Source organism: Carassius carassius, chromosome 47 (genome assembly GCF_963082965.1).
Source record: "Carassius carassius chromosome 47, fCarCar2.1, whole genome shotgun sequence".
NCBI lineage: Eukaryota > Metazoa > Chordata > Actinopteri > Cypriniformes > Cyprinidae > Carassius > Carassius carassius.
The window spans coordinates 25,365,915-25,384,961 of NC_081801.1; the positions used below are offsets into that span (position 1 = coordinate 25,365,915).

General features: G+C 37.1%; 1 protein-coding gene across 14 annotated transcripts in view; it reads left to right on the forward strand.

Moving 5' to 3' along the window:
- The first annotated feature begins 1,744 nt into the window (after positions 1-1,744).
- The window catches only part of LOC132130088 (transcription factor 7-like 2), a 49,405-nt gene continuing 32,102 nt past the window's right edge, over positions 1,745-19,047 (forward strand). For 6 of the 14 annotated variants that reach the window (XR_009428672.1, XR_009428670.1, XR_009428673.1 and 3 more), the window contains exons 1-4: positions 1,748-2,100; positions 2,193-2,259; positions 2,911-3,014; positions 5,559-5,594. Coding sequence is in view for 8 of the 14 variants with exons in the window: in XM_059541734.1 (XP_059397717.1) it covers positions 1,918-2,100; positions 2,193-2,259; positions 2,911-3,014; positions 5,559-5,594 (390 nt within the window). In the remaining 6 variants the exon portion in view is untranslated. Of the gene's footprint in view, positions 2,101-2,192; positions 2,260-2,910; positions 3,015-5,558; positions 5,595-19,047 lie in introns of all 14 variants that reach the window. The other 8 variants (XR_009428669.1, XM_059541736.1, XM_059541731.1 and 5 more) reach the window with 6 other exon arrangements.

The following is a 19,047-nucleotide window of genomic DNA, read 5'->3' on the forward strand; positions in this document are numbered from 1 at the left end:
TTAACTGTGAATCATTTAGACAATGTTCACTTAAAAACCGAGGTGCGTAAGCTCAGATCAATTAGGCTTTTGACCAATTAAGCTCCAAAAAGAAATACATAACCTGTGCTAATTGAAAGAAAGGCTTTTTAGGCTGGTCATTTTTGACATGGAAACAGCAGAAGTGTAACAATTAACAAGTAACATTAGCATTTTCAGCAAAAAAGAAAACCCTTTCTATGTCAAAATGACCGAAACATTACATGAGGGTAAATTCAGGTTCTTGCAAAAAATGTAACAACAACTTTTGCTCTCTAAGAGCAGCTCAGTCAACGTGTTACCTTTGCGTTTCCTGTCTCTGTGGCTTAGAAGATTGTAAAATACACTGACATTTAAAGTCACACAAAAGACAAGCTAAACAGAAAGAAATGTTCAAGGCTAGTCGAAGAGCAGCCCCTAAATCGGACTCTAGAACATAAACTGACCTATTTGATCTGAAACTTAAGTACCCATAAAACAAGGAGTAATAACCAGATAGCTCTGGCTATCTGTCCGACAGCATGCAAATATGAGCTCAGGATGGCAAAATGTAGGAAAACATTGAGAAATCATTAGGAAAATGATGTAGAAAAACTGCTTCCATGATAAGCAGCTGTCTATATTTAATCAAGGCAAATAAGCAAGGTCTCATTTATAATTTAGATTTGCATGTATTAAACAGGCCATTTTTAATCCATTTATTAATATGCATGGAAGATATTGTATAAATATGCAGCCTTATGCAAATACTAGACTCATTTTTGTTTGTATTTAATTCTTATTCCCAGCTCTAGTTCATGGCAGAAAAGTACTCAAATATTATCGCACAGCATGGGAAGACATAATTATTTTTCAATTAAAACTCAAAACACTAAAAGAAAAAATAAGTCATGCACAAGGAGGTGATTGCTCAGAAATTTACAAACAATTTCACAAGTGTGCCATTTAAGAAAGTTCTGTGCACACTTTACTCTGCAGTGTTTGTGCTACTGTGTAATTCTAATCATACATGTTTTAGTATGCCATTATTTTGTGTAGTAACTTCTGGGTAATTACTAACAATAGAAAGTAATAGCTCTGACTAATGTTTGTAAAAACAATGGCACCATGTTGATGTGAAGACTCTTTTAGTGTGTCTTTTTATATAAGTGTTTTATTTAGGTTTAGTTTTACATTTTTATGTAATTAATGCACATTTTCATTAAACTCATGAACCTGCTGCAGTTCTTTCACAAACTCCAATTTGGGAAACCTTGATGTAATGTAATGTTTAATGCACTTCATGTTGTTGATAACAATTAATGGAATACATTATCTTTCTCTTTTTATATAAGTAGGTACATGATTGTCCTATTTAAATTAACGTGATAAAGGAGTCAAAAGTAATCTAAAAGTAGTCTGATTATATAACTGTACTTAAAATGTGTAATGTAATGTAATGTAATTTGGAACCAATAATGGACTATAATTTGTAAGATGTCTACCCAGCACTGTATACACGTGTAGTTACCTCAAAGGTTAAAACATTTAAATTATTCATAATTTACAAATAGCATCAACATCAAGTGTTAAGTATCTTTTATTTCAAAGTATTCTTTCGTCAAATGTCTTCGGTTGTTTCTCACGTTATGCGTTCAGTTTGAAAAAGCCCCGAAACTAAAGCGTGTTCCTTTAAGAGCTGACCCCCCTTCGGCTCATTGCAGCTGTCAATCACGCGTCGGTCTCTTTGATCTTCGCAGTTCTAAAGCGCGACTGTTTGTTACTTTCAAGTCGCGCGGATCGACACAGCATAAAGAACTTTTCCTCTCTCGCGCGAGTCTCAAACGCTCGTCTGAGCGCGGAAAACAGCGACAACAACAATCAAAAGTAGATTGATAAAGTTCGTTTAAACGCGTGAATATGCCGCAGCTGAACGGTGGAGGGGGAGATGATCTCGGGGCGAATGATGAGATGATCGCGTTTAAACATGAAGGAGATCACGAGGAGAAGATCCGCGAGAGCGCGTTCACGGAGAGCGACCTGGCTGATCTCAAATCATCTCTGGTCAATGAGTCCGAAATCAGCCAGAACTCAAACTCTGCCGTAAGACCCCTCAGCAGCATATTCAAGTGAAGTGTGTTTGTGTGTGTGTGTGTGTGTGTGTGCGTGGAATAAAGTGTGTTTGTGATGAGCAGGTGATCAGAAGAGGACCGCAAGAAGATCACAGAATCTACACCGATAAACGAGAACATCTGGACGACGGTGAGACTACACACACACACACACACACACAAACCAGTCCCAAGAAGTGCTCTTTGTTTGTTTTATTTGTCGCTTCTGTCGAGTTTTTAGTCTGCTTTACTTTTTTTTAAACCTTTATCTACAAGCAACAGCTTGTGTGTCTTTATTTACACAAATCTGTGCATGTGGCTTTGCTTAGTTTTGTTTGGAGGCATAATTGTCCCCAGATGTTTACTAAATCAGACAATATTTCTCCTTGGGAAAAAAAGTACAAATGATTATTATTTTTAAATGTTTTCTGTGTTTTGAAATAAACTCACGTCTCATCTGTGCCAGTCTGATAAAAATTGAATTGAGAAAGAAAAAAAAACTTTCAACTGGGCCTGAGATGTAACTGATGGACTTTTTTTGGGGGAAAACCTGAAATCTGCATCATTAAACAAGCTGTTTTTATCTGAAGCCTGTTTGATCTGTTTCCGTTATTTGTGCTCCAGAACTGAAACCGCTTTGAAGAGGATCTGTGATTGATCATCATTATATATTCACAAGAGAATCTTATATATACACATTCAACAAACTAACCCACAACAGTTCAGTATAACCACCTTGTGCACCTTACACATTTGATAGCTTCACAACTTTTATTGTTCTGTCCCGCTTTCTCTCTTCAAGTGCCCAAACATCAAGATGGTGGAATGTATAAAGCGTCGTATTCTGGATACCCGTTCCTGATGCTGCCCGAGCCGTATCTCCCGAACGGACCCGTCTCTCCATCTGTAAGTTCATGCCAACACTGCTGTCCTTCCTCTAGCATTTAATGATTAGAGTCCAGGTGTGTGGGAACCGCTCCGAAGCTCTGGTTAGTTCTCTGGGCCGAAGAAGAACGGCTGAGACAGGCCTGTAATTACCCTTCAGCTTGAGAGGACTTGAGAAAAGGGTGCTGGAGAGTCCCATTCAATACGATTTGAATCAGTAGACATTCATATATTACTTTAGATCTGATAATGCATACAGTGATCCGTATGCCTTTCAGAAGAGTAGTTTTGACATTTGGATATTCAGACATGGTTCTGTAAGTCATAAGATTCCTTAAAGTCATCACTATTGAGAAATATGCATGTGGGTATGTTTGCATGCATGTGTGTAGACTTTGTAACTGCATGCATATTGATGCCTTTGACTGTAAGTCAATGGTGCACTACATTAACGGTTAAATCTATATTTATGTGTGCAGATCATTTTTAATATTGATGTTACATGGCATCGTTGTCCTGTTTGTCTTGTATATATTGTGTTGTGACTGTGTGGAGATTATGTATGTAAGTGTATTTAAAAAGAAAAACGTGCGTACAGTAACTAAATCCAGATTTGAGCTCGTACAGTGGTTAGAATCCTGCTAGAAAATGAAGTGTAGTTATAAAGTTGTAATTGCACAATTGTAACGCCAGCTCTTCAGATAATATTTTGAGTTGTTTCATGCACATGTAGTGCTTGTTTTATTGAAACTGTGTGATGTATAGAGTCGTGCCCTACATAAAAGTTTTGGGACTTTTTGAAGTCTCTTCCAGGTATTTCTTAAAGGGACAGTTCGGCCAGAAATAAACATTCTGTCATTATTTACTCTCCCTCAAGTTGTACAAAACATGTAAAAAAAAAAAATCTTGTTTTAAACACAAAATAAGATATTTTGAAGAATGTTGGTAATCAAGCAGTTGCCGGTAGCCATTGACTTCATATTGAGTTTTTTTTTTTTTCCATTCTATGGGAGTCAATGGCTACCGACATTTTTCTAAATATCTTCTTAAGTGTTCAGCAGGAAAAAAGGGGCGAGTAAATGACAACATAATGTTCATTTAATGCTGATCAGTGAATGTGAGTGTTCTCGAGCTCCTGATCAGGACAGAGATGTCTTACAGGAAACTGAGTTTTTTTATGCTTCAATCATTTAATGCTGTTTTCAGTGATCCCAGCTGAACAGAAACGAGAACGTCTTACGAATTCAAGAATTGTGATTAGTCCCTAAATCGTAAAGCTTATAGTTCGTAGTCATGTATGGCATTGGGACCCAGAGCTAAGCTGTTGATTTTACACAGTAATCGGGGATCATTTATATGTTTACAATTCAAACTCCAAGTGTATTTCTTTCCCAAAGAAGAAACGATTGATTGAAGTTAAAGCTCTTGCTCGTCCCGGGACCGTGAGGTCGTGAACAAGCCCCGATCGACATGAGCTCATGGTTCAAGCTGCCTTTAGTCTTTGAGTATACAATAGAAGAACATTGGCTTTGTGTCATAATCCATCCAGAGCAGCTCTGCTTCGCTCCTCTGACTGACAGTGATAAGTAACAGACACTGGATTACATCCTCTTGAAGAAAAAAGCTCTTTAACCCATTCTGCCACTTCATTCGGCACACAATGGGCCGCTGGAAGACTTCTCGCCTGTTGTAGGTTGGAAGACTGAAGGCATAGTCAATGCATATCACTACTGCAAAGAAAGCAAGAAAACCAAATCAGGTTGAAATACAAATATTAATAAGAGAACCTATTTCAGAGGTCTTTGAAGTTAGTGCCTGCGGATGAATCTGCACAGATATTTATGGAGGCGGAAATATTCGGGAACTACGTTGGCTCTCCTCAGGTGTTTATAGCTGTAATTATTGGTGTGGTCGTGTCTGTTCCTCTGCTAGAGAGAGAGACAGGTGTTTAAAACCGTCTCATAGCCCTGCTCCAACATGTCGACGCAAGATCAGAACTCAAGTCAGAAATGTCAAGCAAATTCTTCTCAGACTTTTATCGAGGTTTGCGGCAGACGTTGCAGCTGTAAAAGTGTCTGGACTGTAAAAGGTTAAAGTTAAAGTCAATTGTTCATAGGTTAATTTTCCCTGAGAATTGATTCAACCAATTGTCGTGTCCGAAAACTAACTTTGTGATTTGGATTCGGTGAAGAAATGAGACACTTAACCTTTTTAAGGGATGGTTCAGCCAAAAATGAATTGTGTCATCATTTACTCCCCCCTCAAAACGGAATGAGGTTCTTTCTTCTGTTGAACACAAAAGAAGATATTTTAAAGAATGTTGGCAACCACAGAGCTGACGGTAGCCATTGGCTTCCATGGCACGGGAATAAAATGCTATGGAATTCGGTGTGGACCAGCAACTGTTTGCATATAGACATTCTTCAAAATATCTTCTACATGATATCTTTGCTGGTTGCCATTGACTTCCATGGAATGAAAAAAAAAATGCTATGGAAGTCAATGGCTACCGGCAACTTTCTGTTTCCCAACATTCTTCAAAATATCTTCTTTTGTGTTCAACAGAGGAAGAAACTCCTACAGGTTTGGAACAACATGAGGGTGAGTAAATGATGACAGAATGTTAATTTTTGGGTCAACTATCTCTTTAATAAAACAGGAAAAAGAACCTTGATATAAAAATACTAATTAATACAAAGACTCCTATTTCTTAAAATCTGCATTCGGATTTTTCATGAGACTGTTGCCTGGCACATATTTCATATTGATGTTTATTCTACTGTACGTCTTGTCATCATGTCTTTCTCTTAATGAATCAGTCTGGACTAAAGTGCAGTAAAAGTGAAAGAAAATCCCCCACCTCAAGGCAATGGCTATGGCTTTCTGACACTCATCAATGTCATTCGCGACAGTGACGCATGTGTGATGTGAACAGGTTTTTTTGTCTAGATGACCCTTTCTTCTCACCCAGGTGTGTGAAGCTGCCCCCCTCCGACCTATATATATATATATTTGTCAGTCACAATCTCTGAACTTAAGATGTAAACTATACAGTACCCTGTCAGTTAATGCTTCGATATTAAAGTTAACATTTAATTGCCGTTTATTTTTAGATATAATTAACACTCAAGGTGAAAAAAAATAAAAAAATAAATAAATATATTATATATATATATAATATTATATTTAATGATATAATTGTTGCTCATCCAATTTGGTATTAAAAATATAAACAATTTAAGTTGTGGCTGTCATAAAAAACTGCATGCTCATTTCACTTATTAACAACTAGAATTTCATTCCAGAGCCTTCTCGAGCTCAAGTAAGGACAATAAATATATATGTGTGTGTGTGTGTACAATAATTAATAAAATAAATGAAATTAAATTAAATAATTAATAAAATAATTAAAATAATAATATAATTGAAATAGAAATACTATATAATCAAAGCAGTAATCAACAGCTTACGTGAAGATATGATGAATATGTAATATACCTCATATATTTAACAAAATGCTCCTCTTTAGAAGTATCTTTCTAGTTAACTAACAAGTTTATGGACATTGAATGGCTTTCAGTGTTATGTTACGTGATATTATTTGCTAGCCTTTTTATTGACGTCTTCCTGCAGTTTTTCTTCCAGCAGATGTGAATTTGAAAGCCGAGGCTAGTTTCATATCAAAAGTAACAAAGAGCGAAGCGTATTTGTTTTGTTCATGTATCAACTGAAAACAGACCAAAATCTTAAATCCTGGGATTTAAGAAAACAAATCAAAAATGAAGATTGATCAAATGGAGAAATCAATATTTTCAGCCAATGCAAGCAGCCCAGAAAAGCCCTGTTTTAATAGTAGGCTTGTGTATGTGTGCTGTACTGTTCTGATGTAAAGTTCATCCTGTTTTACTTCGGCTTCTTCTATTTAGGACGGCGTTTGATTCCTGCGTGCTATTGACTCAGTTGATGTGTCCTAGATGAGTTCAGAGCAGTCATTTGTGAATTGCTCCGTTTTCCATCACGCTGCCGTTCTGTTAAATCATTTCAAAGTAGATTCCCACTTGTTTTGAGCAAGGTTTCAGTTGAAATGGAGAGTCTTAGAGCTCCGTAGAGGCTCCTGTGATAACAAGTGTGTGTGTGTGTGTGTGTGTGTGTGTGTTGGGCCGTACCCAGCTGTGGCAGTCGTGCTGCTGGTAGATGGGTATCAGATGGGAGCAGGATTAGGCCGTGTGATCACACCCATGTGTGCCGCCCCATGTGGCTGCTGAGGCTCCAGTAGGTCTGGCCCGGCACTAATTCGGGGTGCTGGGGGCGTTGGCTGACCCCAACAGTGGGAAGTGCAGTGCCTGCTCTTGTGGGACAAACTCAGCATGTGTCCCAGAATTCATAGTTCCTGTTCTTTTGCTCCGGTCGTGTGTTTATGAGGGGAGAAGACCAAGAAGGACAGGTCTGAACGATGTCATGATGCAACAGATGTTACATCACAGATATGAAGCAGCACGTCTCAGGTTTGGAAGAGATTATTGGTTTTTGGGTGAACTGTGCCTTTAAGAAAATCGCCCGCTACTGGATTGCATTGATTGGCCTGGAAGATTTGGACTGAGTAGATCTGGTGTCAAATATATTAGAATAGAATAGAACTTTATTTTGAAATACTATTTAAATCAAATAAATATTGTGATTTTTAAAATTAAATAATTTAAGTTTGTAATTTGAATTTAAATGTTTTAAAAAAATGTACATTTAAAGGTTTTTGTGAAAGTAACTAAAGATTGTTCAGCATTTAACTCACGTTTTTAATTTTTGGTTTGATTTTCAAAGCTAAGTAGATGATATGAGGCATATTTGACTATTAAACCATACAGTATTTCCCTGAATTTAATAGATCCATCAATTCACCGTTGATTGACAAATGTTCATCATCAAAAATATGAACCAACTAAAACTGGCAAACTCTTAATTTGCTGCTTATTAATAATTATTAAGGTAGTTGTTAGTTTAGGTATGGGTCGAATTAAGGGATCTAAAATACGATCAATGCAGAATAAGTCATTAATATGTGCTTTATAAGTATCAATAAACAGCTAATATGCTAGTTATATGCATGCTAATAAGCAACTAGTTAATAGTGAGAATTGGTCCTTTATATAAAGTGTTACCAGAATTTTTTCAGAAACAGATACCACAGATTTGTTTTTTTTCAAGCAGTGATGCATGCTGGGAACTTGCACAACAATGTGCGATGTAACATTTGTTCAGTTCACACGAAATAACACAAAAAAAATGTACAAGCTACTTAGAAGAGCTTTTTGCAAGTGAATTGTTTAGCAGTTTTCTTTGCATCTCTTTGTTCGTGTGTTAAACGGTTCACTAAGCAGACTTCACAGAAGCTTTCTGAAGTACTTGAATCACTCGCTGCTGTCTCTCCTTTTATTATTGTATGTTTGGGGACATTGTTGAACAGGATGGGTGACTAACCTCCGTCAGCACTCTCTAGTGTATCCTGATCTGTGAGTTAATGAGAAACACGTTGACCACATCACTGTGCCGCTCCTGTGATCTTGGGGTTATCTGTGACACGATTGCATTGAGACCGTCAGATGTGCACCACTCAGAAGTTAAAAATCTGGTTTCTGGTTTTGCTCGCAGGATTGTGGATCACTAGAGAGAGGACGAGCGCTGTACCTGCGGCTCGTGGAAATACAGACGTTAATTTCAGCTGGAGGCGAAACATTGGGAAATTACCGCAAAGCGATTGCTTTAAAAGTAGGGACATCCCAGATCTGCAGCCCGCTGCCTTTCAGATGTTATGGAACATGGTTTTCCGTGTGGTTTTTTCCCCCACTTATAATCGTGCCGAGCCAACTGGAAAGCATTTCGCTTCTAAATATAGACCTCTGCTTATGGGACCGAGGTCTTGGATCTCTTGAAAAAAAAAAAGGAACGCATAAAGTTTTAATGACAAACATAAAAGTAAGTCTCTTCTGAGAAGTCCCTGTTTGATACCTAGGTTCACAGGGCGCGTTTCAACGATTTTCAGGGAAACCCCCCGCTTTCTGCTTTCATGAACAACTATGTAGCTACATGACGACAATGGCGCATTCATCGCTCTTTCAAAAACGGTGTGTGCATTTGTTTTCATCAGTACACGCGTGAGCCGCGATGCCGGTGACATACATCTTGCATCCTGTGTTCAGTGATCTCAGCGCGAGGTTTCTCTGTCTCAGTGAGAGTGCAGTGAAGGTGAGGTGTGCTGTGGTTATGCATGTGAGTATTTGTGCAACTGCACTTTTACTACAATGCAAACGCTGGTGTGTGTGTAGCAGGAGCCGCTTGTGGAGGAGAACGCAAGTGTTTCCCTCCGTCTCTCTCTGTCTGTGTCTTATCTGATGCTCAGAGGAGGTGTGGGTGGTGGGGTGTGGAGTAAACACGGCGCCAAACTGCTTTCTTGCGGAAGGGAGTCAGCAGTAAACACAGAGGCTGTAACCACGCGGTGCACCTGGTGCACCTTGTTGCGAACGACTTTTAAACAGTCAAAGACGCTCGCTTTTTTCCCTTAACTGTTTCACGGCCAGAGGAGTGCGAAGCGTGTGTTTGGTGCTCGAGTGTCCGTGTGCTGATGACTGTAAACAAGGGACTGTACCCATAGAATGATTTCATGCACGTTAACCAAATTATTTCTTAGGCCTCAATAGGATCAGACATTTCCTGGAAAACCTGTAGCATGCAATAGATAGCTGATACTTTAAAAACTAAAAAGCCTATTAGTGTAATTGCACAATAATTTTAAGTAAATTCAAAAATAACTCCGTTAGTAATTTACTAATAGACACCCGGCTTTACTTGTTTATCCAGACATAATTTTTTAGAAAAGTCAGTGAGAATTCGTTTGTTCAGATTGCATTGTATTATATGTTTGGATCATTTAAATCTCAGACATGTTGTTGGAGATCTAGAGTGGCGACTGATATTTATAGAGTTTTATGTCATTGGTTTACTTTACGGTCTTTCTTTGTGGCCGTGTAAATGTCAGCATCTGCACCAAAGTGTTGTGTTGTTTCGAGCTGGTTCCCGGATCATGTCAGAGTGACCGTGCACTGGTTCGTGTGAGTGTAAAGGCTTCATCCTAGGCACTGTGGAGACTCCCTGTCGATTAACGCTCGATGACGTTCATCTCCTGACAAATCTGAATGAGATTTACAGCCGGCTGAGATCATCCCAGCCTCTCAAAGGCACCGGTGCGGTGTCATTCATCCCTGCCGAATGTGTCAGATCCAAACTGTGACCGTCTTTGCTTTTGATTTAGACCCGAGCCTCGCTCGTTGTTCATTTATGGCGACTCCTGCTTTTAATTATATCTTCTGCAGCCAAATGTTCTGATGAAAGGAAAGCAGAGAGGGTTTTGGGACAGATGCGCGTCTGAGGGTCTGTCGTGTTGTTCTGCTAGAGATTGTGGGATGTAAAGGGTGGGCGGGCGTGTTTTGACAGAGCTTTGTTTGTGTTTGGTTGTTGAGTACAGTTTTGTGTGGTAAGATCTTGTGGTTTACCATGGAAAATGAGAGCAGACTCCGCTTCACTCCTCACCTGAAAAACAAAGCAGCGCTGCAAACACATCTTCATCGACTCTGTGTTGTCCTGCTGTTTGAAGATGTGTTGTTAACTCCATTTATGACAGGATTTTTGTTGGTTATGTACGAGCCAGAAGTTCTGAGGGAACTGTGCTGTTTTTATCATGTCACACTAATAAGCTGCACAGCGAACAATTATTTTCACTATTACGTTGTAAATAAAGATACAATTTTAAAATATGTTTTAGAAGAAAATACTATTTCAGCGTTTTGTTGGTTGTAGTTTCTTGTGAAATTCACTAGCAAGTTTCTGATTAAAAACCGTTTTAAAGTAACGCCTACACAATTTTTTTTTCACTATAAAAATCACTATATTTCCTTTCTAAGATCTAGAAGAGAGACAAAAAAATTTGTCAAAACAAAAAGTTTTTCTTTAACATTACCGATAGTTACAATCATTCAGAATGCTTTAATTTTCGAATATTATGGGGATAAACACAAAAGTTTGAAATTTAGAAAGAATTATATTTGAATTTCAATAAAATTAATTCTTGTAGAATTCAGTGTAATTCTTTGGTGTCGGATGCTATTAGAGTTTGTATTAATCATTTGCTCCATTTTAAATTTAGTTAAAGGTTTATTTATAATTTTTTGACATTTATACTTTGTTTTTTATACATATCTGTATATTATTATTATTATTAATTCTTTATTTCAGACCCATGGGTCCATATAAATAACTTACAACATCCATAGAAAAAAACAACATACATAATTTAAAAAACATACAAGCTTTCTCTCCAATGCTTCCAGAAACAGGAAAAATACCTTGTTTCACTCAACACAATATTATTTAAGTCTCTTTTATTATAAAGTAGTTTTGTATTTTAATTAATATTTGTTTTATTTAGGATAAACTAAATTAAAAATAGAAATGTTGCTGAAATTATATAACGTTTATTTTATTTTAAGTAACAAAAATGATTTTAATGGTTTTAATTTCAGTTTCAGTTAACTATAGTAACTCTGTTGAATTACATCTCTCTGGCTCTCTCTCTATCTCTATATATATATATGTGTGTGTGTGTGTGTGTGTGTGTGTGTGTGTGTATAATGTATGCTTGAAAGTAGTAATAATATGTAAAGTTGAAGAAATGGATAACGTCCTGGCAGAAAATTAGCAGAATTTTTTCTTCAATCCCTAAAATACAACATTCGTGCATATTTCAACATGTGGGTAAAGCACCTGTGAAAAAGCAACACAGAACATTCCTTGATATTAACACGGTACATTGGGACTTTATTTTTATAGACCTTTCTTAAAGTGTATCATTTAAAAAAAAAACACTGCAAATTAGGACGGGGGAAAATGTAATGCCAGACGACTGATCAACACTAGATTGAGTTTTTTCACCCTCGTCCCGTCTGTATGAGGATGAGGATGAGGATGTGTTCGTCTGTATGTCAGCGAGTCACAGCCGGGCCGTGGTTCTGCATGCGGCTCTTTCCCATGTTGCTGTTGGCCTTTAATGAAACGCTGTGGACTCCTGCGCCGCATGAGAGACCTCGGCTGTGCTCGCATGTCAGACAGACGTTCACTGGCAGCTCGGAGCTGCTCTCCATTAGCGTCTTGGCTCCGGGATGCCGCTCGTGGAAGTCACTGGTAATTATGGGATGCAGAGGCAGGCGAATCCAGAGCTGGCTCGCTCGGAGGAGGCAGAAAACCTCATATTTACATTACAAATCATCATCAAACAATGCTCCTGACCGCAGGACAAATAAGATGCAGTGTTCGGAGCGGGGCGGAGTGACTGGAGGAGAGGGTCACATCCCAGTTTCAATGGACTGCAGTCCATAGGGGCTCTGCATTATGTGAAAATTACATGGTGAGGTGGCCTGCTTTGTTATTTGTCCAAACGATTGATTTGATTGATACCTCTTCGTTGAGACCGTTTGACCACATCCTTAAAGATCTCTGATCCCCATGCGGTGAATTCGGTCGAAGGCTATTTTAGTGCAAACCCAACGGATGCAGCATTATGTGACATATCTGCTCCAGATAACTGCTTTTTAAATGATTTATATTTAAATTATTGGTGCATTGTAAAACATTCCACCTACTTCAACTCAATCATTTAAGGCTGCAACTGAACTTAAGGTTTAAAGTATAATCAATCATTTCATTTCAGTCATAATCAGAGTAAACCACTGTTATGCAGCATTAGGAAAAGGAATCATTTGATTTACATTTAAAACACTAATTAAACTGTTAAAGTTTGATGCATTCACCTTTTTAACAGTTTTGGTATTGATTTTGTATTTAAGCACAAAACCTGAAAAAGTAAATCATGCAACAGGACAAAGGATAGAATATTTTTTTTTTTACTTATTTCAGAGGCCCTCTTGTTGTTAAAATGTTGGCCGAACACCTCAAACACTCGTCGGAAATGTAATGCCCCTTTCCATAATCGTTCGTGTAAAGTCAGTTAACGTGTCTAGCGTTTTCGACTCGTACATTAAACATCACATCCTGATGTCGCGTGTCTTTAGGGGACCTTTACAGCATTCTGTGAAATCACTGGCAGTGTGAATGTGCAAAATCTAGCGACCCGGGAACAATTGCTGGGACACATTACCTGTGTATTTTCCGGTATCATAGTGTGAAAGGGGCTCTAGATACACACTGACAAGACTGCTTCAACACTAACTGTTTTACTGAAACCACGTTAGAGCTGTCACTTTTTATTCGATATTCGAATATGCATTCAAACATGATGTGAAATATCCGTAATCAAATTATAAATAAAATATCCGGTTTTTAAAATGCCATGTGTAGCGCATTTTTTACAGTCTATGATTAGACCGTTTGTTTTTTATTAGATTCTTTGCCATCTTATCCAGCGTATTGTAGCGTAGGCCCATGACCAAATCAAGCGAATAAGAGGTAGTAGCCAGGCACGTCTGTGCTCTCCGATCGTGTGTTCTCCAGCATGGGAGAAATTGTAAATAAAAAGAGAGTCGCACTTAATCCAGATCAAGTTGATAGACTGGTGTTTGCAAACAATATTAAGAAATGAATTAGGCTAGGCTATATGCCTTACTCCTGCTGCTGTTTAAGTTGTCACGTTATTGTTTGTGCCTGTTCTGAATCGTTCTTTCTTTTCTTTTTTCATTTAGGCTAATGTTGTGGGATATGCATAGTGGCACTTCATATAAGTTGATATTCTAAGTTGATAACCTGCTGTTTCAAACATTAAGTAAAAATTAAAAAATAATCCAATGTTTATGACTCACTGTTAAACATTTGTGATTGAATCTACATTAGGCTACGTTTTTTTTTGTGTGTGTGTTTTTTTTATGGGGGTGCGGGCACGTAGATATTCGAATATATTGCATGTTCGATATCCATTCGAATTAGATTTTTCTCAAAAGTGACAGCCCTAAACCACGCCTTATTTCTTTGAGTGAACATTTGGGCGGCATTATGCAAATATTTCCACATAGTGATGTAGACATGTGAAAGAATTTAGGAATTTGTTTTTGAACATTGTAGCCAATCACAGAGATGCTTGTTAATCACATGAACACCTTTCAGAATTCTCTCCATTGTGAGGTTTTCATTTTTTTTAAGCAATGTTTACTTAACTGAACAATATCTCAGCGCTACATGCTAATGTTTAAATCTATCGTTTACTGTTAAATGCATTCATCATTATGAATGTTTTTATTTGTTTTTTTTTTATTTTTTAAATACTGAAATAGTTTTTGCTATCAAAAGTGATTAAGTGGTACTGACATGTTGGCCAATTTAGTGTTAATATTTAATCTCGACCAATGAAAATTGTGCTTAAAGAAGCCAAAGCATCAAGCATTGCGTGTCACCAAGAGACATATATATAAAACCCTCCCAGTGCTATATATATATATAAATATATATATATATATATATATATATACAGTAGATGTGCCTGTTGTGCAGCTGCATGTATCTAATGTATCTAATCTCTGCTACATGAAAGGGTTAAATAAACTCCATAAGACAAGCCCTCAGAGCTGTGGGAGATGAAAGTCTGAACATCAAATCCATACTTCAGTCAATAAAAACACGACGAGAGATTAAAGAGCAGAGGATCATGCTGCAGACTCGAGAGCAAATTATGGGACGAGGCTTTAATTGATGCGAGCTGGAATAAAGTGTGAAGGTGTTATAATGGTCACGAGTAGATCTTCAGAGAGCTCACCATGCTCCTTTAAAATCAAACTGCTCTTCAAACATCACAACATACCTTGTGCAGGATGTCTGGTATTAAGTCAACCTATTTTATATATCATATTGAATTTTCACCTGCTGGAACATAAAACTGAAGGTGAAATGATCGAACAACCTGAACACCTACATCCACAGATAAGAAGACCACAGGGACATGTGTTCACACCTGTTTCTACTGTTAAACACAAAAGAGTAACCAAACCGTTTCTGCTCCCCATTGACTTCCAGCAACTGTTCGGTTCTCCGTATCTTTGTTTGTGTTCAGCAGAGAAAGAAACTCAAACAGATGTGGAACGACATGAGGGTCCCTTTAAGAAGAATTTCCATTTCAGAGCAGAATATTGTTAACAATCACCATAACGTCTTAAAGTTAAAAGATCCTCCAACTCCTCTTAAATCCCCAAGGTGTTAAGTGAATTTATTGGGTTGTTTTGAATGTAAATCATTACAGGCATGTGCACAAGTGCTCTAAAGTGATATTGATAATGTAATAATGATGCATTCTCAGAAAAATAAGAAGAACAAAAGCTGACTCTGGGACGGTACCTTTAGAAAAAAATCATCTGAAAGTGTGCATAACGGTACATAAAAGGTACAAAAGGGGAAAGTTTGAAAAGGCACCATCCCACTGTCAACTTTTGTACCTTTTTTTTTTTCTTTTTGCTGATTTGAACACTCATCTTCATCATCCTCAGACAGGCTTATCAGAAAATAACCATTTAAAACACAGACATTCAGTACTGAACTCCCAAGCCTGTCGTTTTCAAGAAAAATATTGATTAGGTTTCAAGCATTACATTTAGGAACATTCTTAAGAACTTCTTATAATTTATCATACTACACATCATATTACATATTAATATTTAAATCATTTATTTACTCTATTAATAAACTTTTTTTTTTTCAAATACTGAAATAGTTTTGACTATTGAAAGTGTTCTAATTTTAAGCAAAGCTTTGTTTGTATATTTAATTTCTACCAATGAAAATAGTGCCATAAAAAGCTGTTGCATGTCACCTAGAGATGATTTATCTGAAGTTTATTATTGAGTTGATCAGCTAGTGTTCTTACAAATTATCCTAAGAAATTTCTTGACTTTTTTAAAATATATATTGATGAATCCAGATCCAAACACCTCACATTTTCTCAGATCAGCACACTTTGACCTGTTTTCATTGCAGCTCGGAGCGTGTGGGTGTTTGACGTCACCACAGCGCACTGAAGATCTGCTGTCTGTGACAAAGGCACAGGATGTATTATCCCGTGTCAGGATGTATTATCTCATTCTCTAACAGGAAGTGATGTCACAGATGAAAGTTCCTATGACTTGATTTCCTCTTCCGACCAGATTAGAATTTAGTGCTAGATTAACAACAGTCTATATATATATATATATATTTTAATGTACTTTACAATTTATGCATTTGATTTAAAGCTGAATTTTCATCATCATTTCTGCAGTCTTCAGTGTGACATGATCTTCGGAGATCATTCTAATATACTGCTTTATTATCAGTGTTGAAAACTATTATCAGTGAGGTTTTTTCATAATCTGGGATCATTGTTTTCATGATTCTTTGATTAATAAAAAAGAACCGCCTTTATTCAAAAAGAGATTTAATTTGTAACAATATACATTATCGTTTAAGGGTTTGGGGTCAGTACTTTCTTCATTTTTTGTTCAATTGATAAAATAAAGACGTATATTTTTAGAAAAGATTTCTATTTTAAATATTTTAAATTTAGATTTAAATTTAAAGCACTGCTGATAAATCATCATATTTTCATGATTTCTGAAGATCATGTGTCACTGAATACTGTGCATCACAGAAATAAATTTAACAGAGATTCACATAGAAAATAATTATATTTTACAGTATTTTTGGTCAAATAAACAGCAGTGTATATGTATACACATGTCATTACTTCTCTATTCTGCTCACGACGACAGTCTTGTACTTGTGCAGTATAAATCAAAAGATATGGGCCTTTTGCACTGGGAGTTTGGTTATCTAATATACAAAGCATTCGAAAACATTTTCTTCATAAAGAAGCCACAGGATCAAGCTGCTTTCCTCTGGTTTAATATGATTGATATCTGCCGCCACATCTGAGATGGTTTGAGCTCAGCACTGATAATTAGTCACAAGTGGACAGCAAAGCATCTCTGAGGTTCATGAGTAACAGTGTACTGACGTCACACCGAGCTCTGCTTCAGAACTAAACACAACATCTGCATGCTGCCAAAAGGGAAAAATCTCACCTTTTAGAAAAATGCAAGCTTAAAAATCTCTACAGGACCATTTTTCTGCTGTATCTTTTCCTTCATGTCCACTGCTAACTTATTAGTTCACTAAAATCTCTGGTAATTCACTACTTACTAAGAGTTTTCTCTGAACAAACTCCTAATTCACTGCTTCTTTATAGTTAGTAAGTCAGTTGTTGGATTACGGGATCTTAAATATGCGCTCATAAAACACATAGTAATGCCTTATGCTGCATAAGTACTAATAAACAGCCAATATGTTAGTAATATGCATGCTAACAAGCCACTAATTGTTGATCCTTAAAACAAAGTGTTACCAAATCTCCCTCTCATTCGCATTCGAATTTTCAAAATTGCAATGTTTATTGTCAGGCAGACATGATCGGTTTGTGCATGGGGTGAATAAACCGCATGTGAATCAATATCCGCTTTTATTATATCAAAAAGAGCAGCTTGAACATTCGGCTAAAAATCTAAAGAAAAACCTGGAGATATGAGTAAGCCTTGTTTTGAAAAGTGTGATTTCTAGACCTGAAAAAGCCACGTCAGTTAATATCATTGTATTTGTACACTTCTTATATCGTTCGACTGTTGTCAAGTTCTGAAATATTTTATCAAGTATAAATTGAGTTTTGCCGAGCTATAAAATAGTTTGTTGGCTCTAAATTGAATGCAGATATTTGTGAAAAGTCTTAATCATCATGGACCCTTTGAATACTGTTGGAGTCAGAAAGGTTGAGAACAGGTAGTGGTCTGAAGTCTTTTGACGTCTGCGCACTCCTCGTGTCACTGAGCTCAGATTTGAGGAGGGACCCCACAGGGTGCTGTAACCATGGGAACAGGGCTCTGTTGTGTGGGGTGCAGAGGGTGGGTCTACCATCCAGTAGAGCGACCCGAATTAATCAGAGGAAATAAATTACTACATGAAAGCGCCTCGTTCCCCCATCCATGCATATTTGAGGCTGTGCGGCTCTCTGATTTCAACAGATCTGTCTCTTCCACGCTCAAACCACATTCCTCATGATCCGATCTTGAAAATAGGATTTCAGTCTGTGACAATCAAAGCAGCCTTGTTGCTGAATAGTGTTGTGAAATGACACAAGTCCTATTCTGACGTCTCTGGTCGTAAGTTTCATAAGCTCTGACAAACATGACCGCTGGAAATGCATTCATAACTTGCTCTGATTGTCTTATGCGTTAATCAGTGTCTGTTCATAAAGTTTGCATATTAAAAAGAGCTAGGAGTACATTACAATAGTATAATAAAACAGACACTACTGTTCTTCCATCAATGCACAAATACACTTTTGTAACAGGATGCCTGTATGGACTTGGTTATCAATGGTTATTATAAATTAAAATGATGCATTTAGCAGACGCTTTTATCCAAAGCGACGTACAGTGCATTCAGGCTATCAATTTTTACTTATCATGTGTTCCCTGGGAATCGAACCCCCAACCATAACGCAATGCCCTACCAATTGAGCTACAGGAACACATTATGGTTATTAATATAACTTTGATCACACTTTATGGTCCAATTCTCACTATTAACTATGGCTTTTGTCTCGATAAACTCAGAATTTGCTGCTTATTAATAGTTAGTAATGATCTAAAATATGATCATGCAGAATAAGGCATTAATATATGCTTTAGAAGTATTAGTAAACAGCTAATATGCTAGTTATATGCATGCTAATAAGCAACTAGTTCATAGTGAGAATTGGTCCCTAAACTAAAGTGTTACCATAATTTTTATGTAGTGGATCTTTTGAACATCTAATTATTTCCCCATGGATAAAATCCAATCCAACGCTGGTTTATGAATGCTGTTTGGTCTACTGTAAGAGAATTGCATAAGTGTTGATCAAGAGCTTTTGTCTCGACTAGGTATGTGAAGTACTAGTAAGATCAATGACCAGGACCTTGTGAAGAAGAACGGCACTAAATAG